The sequence below is a fragment of the Amblyomma maculatum genome, chromosome 4 (genome assembly GCF_055883805.1).
Source record: "Amblyomma maculatum isolate TAMU_Amacu chromosome 4, ASM5588380v1, whole genome shotgun sequence".
In the NCBI taxonomy this organism is placed as follows: domain Eukaryota; kingdom Metazoa; phylum Arthropoda; class Arachnida; order Ixodida; family Ixodidae; genus Amblyomma; species Amblyomma maculatum.
The window spans coordinates 37312901-37326489 of record NC_139347.1 but is presented as its reverse complement, the minus strand read 5'-3'; the positions used below and the strand labels follow the sequence as shown (position 1 = coordinate 37326489).

At 42.5% G+C, this 13589-nt stretch overlaps 1 protein-coding gene across 10 annotated transcripts in view; it reads left to right on the top strand.

Annotated features, from left to right (window-relative positions):
- The window catches only part of LOC146190732 (protein scribble homolog), a 175756-nt gene that overhangs the window by 58556 nt on the left and 103611 nt on the right, over nucleotides 1-13589 (top strand). For all 10 annotated transcript variants that reach the window (XR_014706574.1, XM_084601109.1, XM_084601104.1 and 7 more), the window contains 10 exons: nucleotides 1879-1999; nucleotides 4008-4082; nucleotides 5355-5528; nucleotides 6910-7199; nucleotides 8637-8703; nucleotides 9300-9405; nucleotides 10285-10412; nucleotides 10700-10813; nucleotides 11404-11500; nucleotides 12428-12603. Coding sequence is in view for 9 of the 10 variants with exons in the window: in XM_084601109.1 (XP_084457235.1) it covers nucleotides 1879-1999; nucleotides 4008-4082; nucleotides 5355-5528; nucleotides 6910-7199; nucleotides 8637-8703; nucleotides 9300-9405; nucleotides 10285-10412; nucleotides 10700-10813; nucleotides 11404-11500; nucleotides 12428-12603 (1348 nt within the window). In the remaining variant the exon portion in view is untranslated. The remainder of the gene's footprint in view (nucleotides 1-1878; nucleotides 2000-4007; nucleotides 4083-5354; nucleotides 5529-6909; nucleotides 7200-8636; nucleotides 8704-9299; nucleotides 9406-10284; nucleotides 10413-10699; nucleotides 10814-11403; nucleotides 11501-12427; nucleotides 12604-13589) is intronic.

Below are 13589 nucleotides of genomic sequence, written 5' to 3'. Positions count from 1 at the left end.
TGGCGCATTTTTAAAAAAAATTCCCAAAGCAATGTAAGTTATGAAGGAGGCCCTAGTGGAAGGCTCTGGAATGATTTTGACCACCGACATGCTCAGGCGATTTGCGCTTTGCCTTCATTGATATGTAACAGTTGTGAGACTCGTGACTAGAATCAAATTCACATCTGTAGGCTCAGCATTGAGCACCCCAGCTGCTGAGCCACCATAGAAGGGGCTGTATAAGGTTTATATTTTCTTGGAATTTGCCGTGTTCCTTTCGACAGATCTGTTCAAAGCCCCACGCCCCACGCCTCAGTTTCTAGTGCTTTAGCTCTGAGACTTCTGCTTCCGAATTTGGCCCGGTCCTCTTCACAAGCACGAGTTTTGCAAGTGGTAGTTGGCAGGCATTATGGCTGCTCACTGATTGTCCAGTGGTTTTTGTGTTGTTAGGATACCACACTTTGGCAGGAGCTGCGAACTTAAGCAGCAATTTTGAAATCGAAATCGATCTCAGCGAATCCCAAAGTCGAGACACTCTACTCATAGGCCTTGCAGGCATGCTTGTGTGGCTTGGCCAATTAAGGCTGGGCTTTATATCTATGCCAGATGGTCTTTCAAACTGGTAGGAGCTGCGAACTTGAGCAGCACTTTTGAGATGTGAATCCAGTCCACCGGGACGTCACCACAGAGATTCTAACAAGGCCCATGCATGACCTCTCCCATCAGCGAACATCACGACGAGTGGATGAGCGATAAAGGCTCGGCAAATGAATCTGCTGTACGCATAAGCTTTGAGTAAAGTGACGAGGGGACACCACATTGTTTGGCTCAGATCTGTGCTCCCACCTTCATTTGCTGGCACTTTTATTGTCCATCCGCTGTCGTGATGTAAGCGGCTGGGGTGCGCTGCGCTTTGTCAAGATCTTGGTGGTGATAACTGTACCCTTGGATCCTTAGGACACATGCTACTCCTAGCCCACGCACAATAAAGGAGCCAACAAATAGGCAATGACGAAAAGGAAAGCATAGGAGGTAATTTTCGTATGTGACAAATGGGAACTAATAATGTTAATTGTGAAAGTTAGAAAATAGAAGAAAAAGCAACCACATGCTGCTGATGCGATCTGAACCCATGACCTCCGAATTTCTCGTTTAGTACTCTACCGGTGAGATACGGTGATGACTGTTTAATCTTCTTCCCATTTTCTTATACATTCATGTTGCATGTAACCCATGCTTTAGAGTGTTCGCCAGCGCCACCCTTCGCCATAGCAGCAGACATGTGACTTCCTGTGAAACATGCAGGCACTTTCGCACAGCTTGATTGAAATGGGACTTTATGCTAAGTGGGGATTTATTGTCTAAATGTATTGTTAGAGCTGATGCTTTTGTCAGCATTTCTGATAATTAAATTGATCAGAAATATTAAACTTTATAATATCCTGATTGTTTAGCATTTTTTCAATGCCTCTGTTTTTATTGATCTTGTCCTCTGGAAGCCCCATTACTTGGCTGGTTTTGTGAAGGTGCAAAAGGTGTGAATAAACTAGAAGTGTTGTCGGAATAAATGGGTTTTAAAATGCATAAAGGCACAACGGAACAACAGAAACCTTTTGTTTCTTTTATACAAACTGGAAAGCAAGCTGTTTAAAATGTTTTCGTTACCCAATATGAATTTCATAACTTATACACATTCAAGTTATGGTACTTAGGTGTGTTCATGTACTCTTGTGATGTAAATAAGCAAAGAATGCATGAATAAAACTGGATAGCCATTGGGAAATTAAGGCTTGAACATAATTTTTACTCTTGGAAGTACTGGAATTTACTTGCTCATAGTTTTAACATCTTTTTTTTTTTTTTTTTTCTGGAGAGTAACCTGTAACTGGCTTTTTGCAGTTTATCGAACCTGGTGTCTTTGGAACTGCGGGAAAACTACTTGAAAGGGTTGCCACTCTCGTTTGCATTCCTGGTCAAACTTGAGCGGTTAGATCTCGGCAGCAATGACTTCGAAGAGCTGGTGAGATTTCATTTTGACCTCGTGTATTTACGTGCTGTCAGTTCCTGTGCGCTGGTCTACCATGCGTGTTTTTCTTTTTAATGCATAATGCATTAAAGGGAGACGAAAAGGGAATACTAAGTCAAGCTAGACTGCTAGGTCAGCACCTCGTGATAGCAACTATGCCATTTTTATCCAAAAAAAATGGCATTTGTAAGCCAGGAAGGTGTGCAGAAGCAAAGTACACGTGGTGCCACTGCTTGTGGATTCGTGCAACTGCAGGAGGTGGCATAATTGCACCCTTCCTCGACAAATGCTATTTCGTCATCAGTGGACAGTCATCATCAAAATACACATGGAAAGCAGCAAGGAAAGTGTAGTGAAGAATGTGAACAGTCTTATAATTAAGAGTGCAAAACATGTGCCAGGCAGGAATGCCAGATGCAAACACAAGTGCTGAATCTTTCGCTTCGCTCTCTGTGCACTCGGGCTGGGTTGGCCCTTGTACAGAGCACGTTCGAAATCTCGAAATCACTAGTTTTTAGAGGCATTCATTCCCGGTTTGCTTGCCAAGCGGCCAGTGAAGTGGGTTTCATTCTCACTTCAAACGTCGAATTGGCTACTTTGTGCAGCTGTTGGTGTTATGAATTTGCGAAGTACAGTTTTTGTGGACCATTACCTCTCATTTGGGTTTTTAAAGAAAATATTTCCCGCTTGAGTCATGCATGCAAGACGTGAGGCACCGGCATGCATTGCGGGGTTTTTCTATGTGAAAAATGTTCAACTAGTATTAGCAGACGTAAAAAAACAGAGGTAATGCTTGCTCATGAGCTAGTTAAGTGATTCTTGATAGTTCATTTACTAATGCAGTTACTCATCTTGTTGCAATCAAAGATTTGGAGCTGACACACTTTCAAAAAATCCATGCTCTAGCTTTTCTACTGCTCCCAACGCAATCAATCAATGACACCTCTTAACCACCTTTTTGTCTTTCATGAGCTGGAGCGCAGTGAAGCAGCATGTAACGGCAAATCGTGGCTGGTCATCACATATGCACAGTCCGCAATCATTCAATGACGGCGCAAGTATTGTAAATGGCTGCAATACTTGCATTGTCATTGAATGGTTGCGGACTGCGCATGTGTGATGACTGGCCATGATTTGCCTTTATATGCTGCCTCGTGGTTCACAATAAACTGTTGAAAGTTAGCGCTCGTTTGTCTCTCATTTCTTTCACCAGTGCTTAGAGCGCAGGTTTCTCAAAAGTGTATATCCGTTGGCACGAGGTAGCCAGAATTTGTTTCAGCTACAGCTCTGACAGTAATTTTGTTTTCGAAATTCGGAAACTTAAATGGTTATCTGTAATTGCTGGCTACAGTTCTCTTTTGCAGCTATAATCCTGTGATAGTTAAAAAGTTAATCATCAGGAATTAGTAAACTAGCTTACCAATTGTTCCCCTGTTTTGTGACATTTGTTAACACTGGTACAATTGTGCCACAGAGGCCATCTTCAAATCTCGGAAAGTTCATTTCAAAAATTTAGTCGCCAGTGTTCTTGAAACATCTGGTACAGAGGAATTTTTCTCCTGCTCTAGGGTTCACACACAGGACCGCTGCCTGTCGGGTGGCTCTCGTTCTACAAACTACACTTAACTAGTATGGCTAACTGATGGATTAGGCCGATTAGATCACCAGCTCGGAGCAAGAAAGTTGTGGGCTCTTGGCTGTTGTAAATTGATTTTGGGTGTGTAATCTCTGGAGGAGTTAGCTTTTTACGTTTTTCTCTATAAATAATTGTGGTGTTTGTAAACTTCAGTATCGACAGACTTCCATGTTCTAATCGGGGCTTAATTTTTCTTGACTTACCATTATTCACAATGAGCAGTTGCTACAAATGTTACAAAAGTGACATGCGGCTTCTTAATATTATGAAAAAAAAAAATGCAAGGTGTGTGTGTGTGCGCGCACGCGTGTGCGTGTTTAGAAAGCATTTGTGTAACACTTCATCTTTGTTTTGTTTTTTCTGCAGCCTGTTGTTGTGGGGCAACTGTCAAGCCTCCAGGAGTTGTGGCTTGACTCTAACGAGCTTTCTACACTACCTAAGGTGAGCCCCATTATATTCATTATTGTGCTCAAAATGGTATGTGGGCACAGATAAGCGCTCACTGGAGTCAGCATCAAGCTTCGATTCCATATTTGCACAAATTTCTGCAAAGGTTCCATGGCTTAAACTGATCAAAAGATATTTGCATTCCATGTACAGCTTTTGTCAAACGTTTAGAGCCCACAGAAACAAATAAACAAACAATCAAGTTTGGGCCCTTTACAGCAAAAGCTATAGCTGCCCATAATGTCTGTGTATATTTGCCAGTCGTACTCTGGAGGATTCAATGTTTCACATGATTGCTGCTTGGTTATGTGTGCTCATTAACATATTGGAGGCAAAATTTAAAATTCTCTTTTTAATTTTTTTTCTTGAACATAACCCATGCACTACACATGGCTACTTTTCACCTATCCTCCATTGGGTGTTCAGTGGCTTTGACATCTAGCCACTCATTCCAGGGTGACAGTTTCGAATCCAGCACCTGTAGCTGTTTATATTCCAATATAAAAACGTATGTTGTGCAGTGTTTGCGCAAGTTAAAAAATTCTAGGTGTCCTAAATTAGTCGAGAGCCCTCCACTATGACATCCCCGCAGCCTGTGGGCCTCTTCAGGGTGTTAAAACCCAGTAATTCAGAGTTGAAGGAGTACAGGAGTCTCGAGGGTCTTGAAAGGCTTTGAAAATTTGAAACTTACAACCCACCTTCTACATATCTACAAATCTATTTGTCCTGTTTTTTTCACTGTGATTTCACTTTATAAGGCTGAATGAATTTCATCTTTGTTATTTCTTGTTCTCCTAAAGCACAATTTTTTACTTTAATTTACAATGAGGACATCTTTGCATCTATACCGGGTAAAGGAATAATTTTTTTTTGCGGCATGTTGCTAAGTGAATAAAGTACATGTTGGGAACGAATTAGTTTATGTTTATGCTTCGTAACTTTTTGTGCACTCCTAAACTGCTCGGAAATAACAAAGATTGGGTCAGTCAAATAAGTACTCCCTGCATTGTGTTCCTTGTACTGTGTTCTTTCTTGCAACATGTTAAATATTTTCTGATCAGTGTTCATTTTTCTATTCTTTTTCCAAAGAAAAGAGTGAAAGTCTCTGATGTCTTGAAAACAAGAAAAGTGATTACATATTTGAAATCGGGATTAAAAATAAACATAAGTGGCTGTGCATTTTCATTACATTTAGTCGAAAAAGGAATAAGTTTCGTGACCTCTATCCGGACCATGGTGTGACCTGTGCTCTTGGCATCTGTGCAGGAAATCGGGCAGCTGAGGCGACTCATGTGTCTGGACGTGTCCGAGAACAAGCTGGGCCACCTGCCAGATGAGCTGTGTGAGCTGGAGTCCCTGACAGACCTGCACCTCTCCCAAAATTACCTGGAAGCCCTGCCCGAGGACATTGGCCGCCTTAGGAAGCTCACCATCTTCAAGGTACGCAGCCTGGTGGGAGCACCAGCTTCCTCTCTTGCTCATATGTCAGTTAGGAGTAGTGCACCATTTGTGCAAAAAAAGAAACAGATTTCTACTTTGTTTGAGTAATAATGCTTCCACCTCTGTTCTGAAACTGAACTACTCTCTCTCTCTGAAATTAGGCCATGAGCATATAAGGCATGTGTTGACTCAGTGTAATCATCATCGAGAGCCATCCGACCGCGCAGTGCACATGCGGGTAGGTCATGAGACGTAGCACCACATGCCGTCTGCATTACTTCGTAAGATTAGTGACAAACATGCTGAGGAAAAAGGCATACAAGCGCCAATGCTTCACTACCATAGAAGAGGAGGCTGTGGACAGCTGCTGCACTTAGACACCCCTGTAATTAGTTGAAAACTGTTAACAGTGTACATGACTGCAAGAAAAAAAGAAACAGATAGCAGGAGTAAAAAGACTGCTCTGAACCAGTCTGTACAGCTCCATCTGGCATGTACCGTGTGCCTCATAGTGAATCTTCACTTCATCACGAAAACCATTCATGATAAGCCGTGACAAGCACACTACCTTTTGAAGACTATTGCGTAACATGAAAATTTGGACATGCAGTATGTAGAAACTGCGTGTCCTGGTTAATCAAAGTTGAAATATTTTCACTCGAAGCTGCCCCCAAATGATCACATAACTGTTCCACAGCTCATAGCTGCTCCAAACCTGCCTTGGCTGTCCCACCACTGAGTTCTCACTGATCCTCCTGTAGAGGTTTAAAGAAAGTTCAAAGAGGATTGGATGTTATTACTGGTGACTCAGTGAAGTATGGGTTTGTTTTGTGTTAGCAATACTATGTTAGCTTTTGATTTCCTGTGGTGTGCCTTTTCACTTCTCATTGTGTGTTGCTGACAACGTTGTGTACGACACTGCTTTCAGTTGTGCTCCAGAGTTTAAATGCACCAAAACTAGCAGCAGAACCAGTATTGTATGGATTGACTGTTCGGCCAGTATTTGCCTTGTAATTGCCTTTCATATTTTGAAGGTTCTGACCTGTATGTAGGTTGTTATATCATGATTATAATTATGATTTCCAGTAATACTACCTATAAGCATTTTTTGTTAGAATTGTTAATGATTGTACAGGATTGTTGGGGTGTGGAAAAACAGATTTTTCACAAGGAAGTCGCTCTTCTATTGAACACAGTGGCTCTTAACAGTGGCTCTTTGCAGCAACTGCGGTCTTGAGACTCGGAACTCTGGCTTTTTAAATCTTGTGTGAACTTGTGCACAAAATCATATTTGGTGCCTTTTGAATTGCAGTGTAAGCTTGTGCTGTGCATCAGATGCATGCTGTAATTTTGTCACTTCTTTTGTGGCATCCCATGCTAGATTGATCAAAACAGGCTGGGAAGCCTGCCAGAGTCGATTGGCGACTGTGTGAGCCTTCAAGAGCTGATCCTGACCGACAACCTGCTGACGGAGCTGCCCACGTCGATAGGGCGCCTGGTGAACCTGAACAACCTGAATGCTGATTGTAACCAGTTGTCGGAGTTGCCAGCCGAGATTGGTCAGCTGGTGCGGTTGGGGGTGCTCTCACTGCGTGAAAACTGCCTTCAGCGGCTGCCCCCGGAGACTGGCACATTGCGACGTCTGCACGTGCTGGACGTGTCTGGGAACAGGTTTGTAGGTTTTTGCATGTTGGCACATGCACTGCTGTAGAGACTTTTTGTGGTTTCTTTCATTTTATTTTCACATTTCTTTTTGTGTGCAATGTCACTGTCACCTTTGCAGTATGCAAGTGTTGCACCATTTATTTTATTTTTTGCTGTCGATAGAGGGGTAGAAATGCTCAATCACGCTGGTGAGGAATATAAGGGCATGCCATTTTTATATATATGTGTGTATATATATGTATATGTATATATACACACACAGTCAATCCCACTTATAACAATATTTAAGTGCCGTGGAAATATCATTGTTATAACCGATAATCATTATAACCGGGTTAGGCCAAAAAAACAGAAAACATTATAAACTGCACATTTAATGAGGACGAGGTAGCCTACACTTTTTTTTTCATAGCGGCAAGAAACCCGTAATCCGTAAGCGTTGTCTGTTTCACGGCAATCTGGCCGACATCTTTCTGCAAGGCATTCAACTGCTGAGCATTGTGCAGTGGAAGGTTCTCAGCAAAAATAAAGTCCCGCAGGGAGTCCTATCATTCTCAGAGCCTCCTGGTGAGACACAACCTGCACAGGTTCCGGTTCATCGTCATCGTCACACTTTTCACACTTTTACGCCGTCCTTGTGCTCACGGACAATGTTCCACTTAACTTCTAGCGGTATTGCCATTTGCTGCTTCTGCGCCAGTTGTGTCGCGCTTCCTGAAGGAGGATCCTCCATTGCTGTTCACGAAAAATCTAGGGTCAGCAAGATCGTGGCAACGATAATGGCACACTAGGAGGATCACACTAGAAAGACATATGCACGAACGCTGCAGCATGCCTGCGTCAAAACGTATGCAATCGCGAAGCGGGTGCCTGGACAAAGCATATGGGAAGATATTGCAGAGCGTCACGGTCAGCACATCCTCAGAATGGACTGCTCCACCGTGCAAAGGCAGAGAGGATTCGAGTTTCCTAGGCTACAGGGGGTCTCGAGGGGAAGCGCTCCCTCAGAACGGCCATGCCTAGCAGCACCTTATGCCTTATTGTTATAACCGATAATATAATATACACCATTGTAATAAGCGGTTTATTTTACCATAGCACACATGGCAAACTTGACGGTACAGTGGCTGCCCATTGTTATACCCGATGTATTGTTAAAATTGGTATTGTTATAAGTGGGTTTGACCGTGTATATATATTCCAGGAATGTTTCCATTGTGACAATATGAACGAAAAATTAAACACCATGATTTAGTCACAGTGATCCTAGCCCCTTTGAGCAGTTAGGGACAAAAAGTAGTTGTTACGTCATTTATGTTGCGTAGAAACAAAAAGAGTAAGAAATTTTTTTTTTCTGAATACTGTATTACGTTTTATCTGGTGGCAAGCTTACTTTCCCAAGTGCAGAATTTTTTATTCTCTATTGTTTTTTTTTTACTTTAGGCTGCAAAATCTGCCTCTGACGGTGACTGCTTTAAACCTGAAGGCATTATGGCTGGCCAAAAACCAGGTAGGAGTAACGAAAAATTATTTTGCTTGAACGTGTCAATCGCCGTTGAAAAATGTCTTGTTTCTAGTAATTTGACAGGTTCTCTATTTGGCCCGCTTGCCTGACATAGTGTTGTTTAGCTTCGAGTTATTGGAGCCCCCAACATTGATTCAGTGGTGAGGGCACACTTTGCAACCACATGTTGATAAGGGGTGGAGAACACAAGTGGCGGTGTACGATGCAGTGTCAGTGGATGCTAAGGAACTCCAGTTGGTCGATGTCTCTCTCGAGCCTTTCACTGTAGCATCCCTTGTGGTTGATATCATTGTGAGATGTTACAGCCTGGAGCCCAAACCGTGAACCAACCAAGTTGAATTAGCTATAATAGGTTTCTTGTTTAACACACTATAAAACAAGCCTAACCTGCAAGCAAGTCTAATTTCCGTTGTTTTATTGTCACAATTTATATGAATGAATTGTGGGCTTCCTTCTAGAACTTATGGTTAAGCGCACCTTTTTTTATGACGTTTGTCCGTTAGTGATTTGTTTTTGAATGATGCAAAATGTTTTGCTTTTTCTAAAGGGCTCTTCAATTCGTCAATTCTTTTCTTCCCCAGTCCCAACCCATGCTCAAGTTTCAGACGGACTTGGATGAAGCAACAGGAGACAAGGTGCTCACGTGTTTCCTGTTGCCACAGCAGGATGACCACACAGAGAGTATGGGTGAGTAACGAATGCTTGCGAGCCTTTTCCTCTTTGACTTTGTCTCGTAACAAGCCAGTTGAAATGCCTGCCTTTGGAAACTTCGTGACCCTCTTTTTGCCAATTGACGCTATGCATTGACTTTCCCCAGTACCAACATGTGCCTGGCATAAACATGTTCCACATAGCACTTACTGAGGTTCGACGTTAGGCCAGAAAATGCTTATTTCATGCATGCTCAATGTTTTTCTCTGTTGTAGTTTGGAAATAGTTACCAATCATGAATTACATAAAACCAAATTCCATTATGCACTTACCATTTATTTTGCAGCAAGGTTTGTTTGCATGGTTCGAGAGAAAATATTTGTGTTGTAGATCATTGCTTGTTTGATATGAAGGCATTAACTTAGATTTGCTGCTTTTCTTTTCTTTTACCTTCTTGCTTAGCCATGAGTTGTAAGTATTTGAGTTCGGCTCATCTGATTTTTCAGCTTAAGCATGGTTCTGTGCATCTCGTAGAGCTTCAAGAGCATCATTTCGTGTATAATTTCCCTCTGATTTATAAATATATGTCAGGGAGATATTAATGCTCTTTCAAAAACGCAGGCAGAGCTTCAGCTATTGTCTTGTGCCCATTGGGTCTATTACTCACGGTGTAACTGCATTAAGTCGTCGCATGACCAGATATTTTTTCTAACCTTTAAGCGGATGCAACACATATTACATCGGTAGTATGCTGTAATAGGTATTTCTTGCTCTGCTGTCTCAAAGAAGATGTGAAGCCGAGAAAATCTTGGAAGCTTTCATGTGCAAAGTAAACTACGTTCCTGGTCACATTTGGAAATTTTTGGTATTCTTTTTTGTGAGAACAGCGACATGACTGTGTCTTTCTTCCCATAGAAAACCTGCTCCGAGACAGCACAGAACAGGACAGCCGGCTGAGCTGGGACCAAAAGGCTGAGAATCGATCATCGGCTGTGAAGTTTGTGGAGGAAGCTGTGGAGGAGAAGCCAGATAGGGACCTGGAGGCAAGTGCTCGCTAATTATTAGCATAATAGGAACCAAGATCCTGATGTGTTGCACAGTCTGTTTTTGCCCATGCTGCAGCAGAGCTAATCTGTGAAAAGATTACGCTTGAAACAGTTAACATGATTGGAAATTTATAGAAACGGTGAAGGCCATCAGACTTGCATTGCAAACTCATGACTCAACCAAGGTTGTTCTTGGGAGTTTTTTTATGTTTGCAGTCATTTTTACTGTATCTTTGGAACTGTAGCGTGCCAGACACTCTTATTAAATGTTCTTTTTCTTGCAGACTCAGTTTGTTCGTCATGATACTCCTCACCCAAGAGAACTGAAGGCACGGCACCAGAAATTTGTGCAGAAGGCCAAGAACATAGATGGTCACGTGATGTCACACTCGGACGAGGTGAGTTAAGCTTGCTTGCCATTAAGAAAATGGAAGGCTTTTTGCACTAGTGCATCTTTCTTTTTTAAGCTCGGTATTTAAATGCAGAGCATGTCTTTCTTTTTTTATTGTTTATGGAGAAGCTGGGGTGTTTGCCAGGCACTTGGAAAAAGCGAATCGCAACCAAGCCTTCGATGCAGGGCACACTTTTAAAAAGAAAATTAAAAAAAATAAATATAAGACATGAAAGGAAGAGATATTTGCAGAAATTTTTGCAATCTTCTGATTTTCAGTGGTTCACAGCATCAAGAAAAGGCAAACGTTATGCATTTTGTGCAACATGTGGATGCCACGTCGTTGGCGTGTCTCACAGTGGCGAAAGTGATTTGAAAATTGAACTAGAACAGAATTCTACTCGTCAGCATGCGACGAAATTCTTCAAGATCTGCTTCTGGTGAAGAGCCAGTCTCGACCGTGCTTTGAGCAAAACTGCTGCGACGCATTTTTTAAGCTAGTAAAGTCTGCTGCTGCTGCCAGTTCCCTGCCTAAAAGTTTTTACTGTGCATCTAAGTAAGTTAATCTGTCAGCTTGTGTTGTTGCCTTGATCCCAGGATGGGGAGGTAGGCGGTGTATACCGGCCGCATCGAGCCAGCACTGGGTCCATGCAGTCCACGTCATCAGTTGAGACAGCACCCTGCCAGTCACGAGGTGCCTTTCTTGCTCCTGTCGCATGCTTTTCTCCACATTAGCCACTAGGCTGCGCACTAAACTGGGTTTTTTTGTGGAACTGTTTACATTAGCATGTACTTCCTTTGTTTGCTTTTTTTTTTTTTTTCATGGTTGCGGTAGAGCTGGAAAGTATTTTGATGCTTCAAAATGTGAAAAGGAATTGTTACTTGGCCTGCTGCACATGTTACAGAATCTCAAGTGCACTGAAACTCACTTTAAGCACTGTGAATGCATGAAGATGCAGCAGCAAAGTGCGTGATATGTATAAATGTCTTGAAGGATGTGGCAGGAGGAAGAGAATAGCGGTGCATACTAGTTGCTAGGCCTAATCACAAAGGCCAGTGCTGATGGAGCGCTTGTCAAGGACTTGTTCGTCCTTTCTTTTCTATACCTATCTTTGCCTCTTCTTCTCGCATCTTCGCCTTGTCTCAGTTTATGAAAAATGACATCTCAGACTTTTTTGTTGTCCCCAGAAAGTTTGAAAAGCTGGTCTTCGACATTAAACTGTGAAAAAAAAGCTTCAAATGGTTTTTAAAATTTTGCGAAGAAAGATTTTGAGTCCTCATGCAGAACAGATAGCTCGCAGCGTAAAGCACCATTCTTCTAAATGTTTGATCGGCATGAGGTGATATCTGTATACCGCTATACTACGAGGACGGGAATAGCATCAGTCCTTTTGGGCAACACTTGTGGCGCTCGCTTGGGTACCTGCTTACTGCATGCTTATATTTTCTCTCGGTGACAAGGCATTCAAGCAACTTTTCATATTTGGGTCTTGCATGCTCATTGTCTTCTGAGTGTTGCAAGAACAAGGCACTCTTGATACAAAGCAATCCGCAATAGGTGGTGGTCTAACATCTGTGACCTTGACTGACATACCTGTTTGTCTTCTTCCCTGGGATGCAGAAGGAGAGCCAGGTGTCATACCTGGGAGCGGGAGTGACCAGGAACCTGATGGGCGGCCTATATCATCGGCAGAGGAAGAAACGCAACATGCTACGAGAGTTGCACAGAATGGAGTAGCTCCGCTGATCCAAGGAGGCGGCAGCCCTGAGTCGTCGGGTGACGAGGACGACAAGCGAGTGAGTTGCATGGGATCGTAACGTCGGAACTGGTGGACAAGACCTAAAATGCTGTCTTAGTAGGATTGCTACTCGATAGTTGTGAAACAGCAGGGATGTAAGAGGTTCATTGGCAGATGGAAGTGGATTTTGTGGTTTGGTTACTGCAATATAGGTGATTCGTTATGTTGTAGTGGGATGTGAAGATAAGTTCACAGAAAAAAAAATTAAACAAACATTGGAAAAAGAACACTTTGAAGAAAGAGCAAATACTGCCGAGCCTACCCTATAAACTGGAATATAGGTCAAGATTTTTTCCTCAAAAAAGGCAAGCTAAAGTCGCCCCTCGTCTTGTATAGCAGTATTTAGCAGAATTTGAAACACAGTGTGGCAACAAGTGACGTGCCTGCTCGTGAACTATAGTGAACAACGGACAGTCAAAACAGTATTGACATCCTGCAGTTGTTTTTTCTTTCTGTCCCAAGCGGATTTATCTTCGCGTGCGCTCTGTCGTTCGACCTATGAAAGTATAAAATACCACATTATAGCAATGAATAACTGCATGTGGAGGCAGTTTAGAGTGGCTTTTCAGAAAAAGGGATGTTTGCCAGTGTGAACGGCAACATGGCCGCTCTCTCAGCGACAGTTCGGCGGTTCAGCGTTTCAGAGAAGAACGTGCGGTGCCTTAAACAAGATCAGCTGTTCGCATGCAACCTTTCAAGAAATTCTTCGTAAGCAACACGCTTGATGGAACTAGGTGACACACTCTGGGAGGTGGCAAGCAGCAAAGAGTCTTCTTCAGACAACGCTGCTGAAAGTTTGAAGTGAGATTGTAGCTCTGGTGATGCAGGGACACACCCTATGTTGTAATTTTTTTTTTCCACTTCATGGTAAGGGAGTTCGACTTATATTCCCACTCGACCTATAACACGATTTATATGCTAAATATGTTGAGCTTGAAGGAAGTTACAAAATAGTTCGATATGTCGATGAAATGGTATATAAAT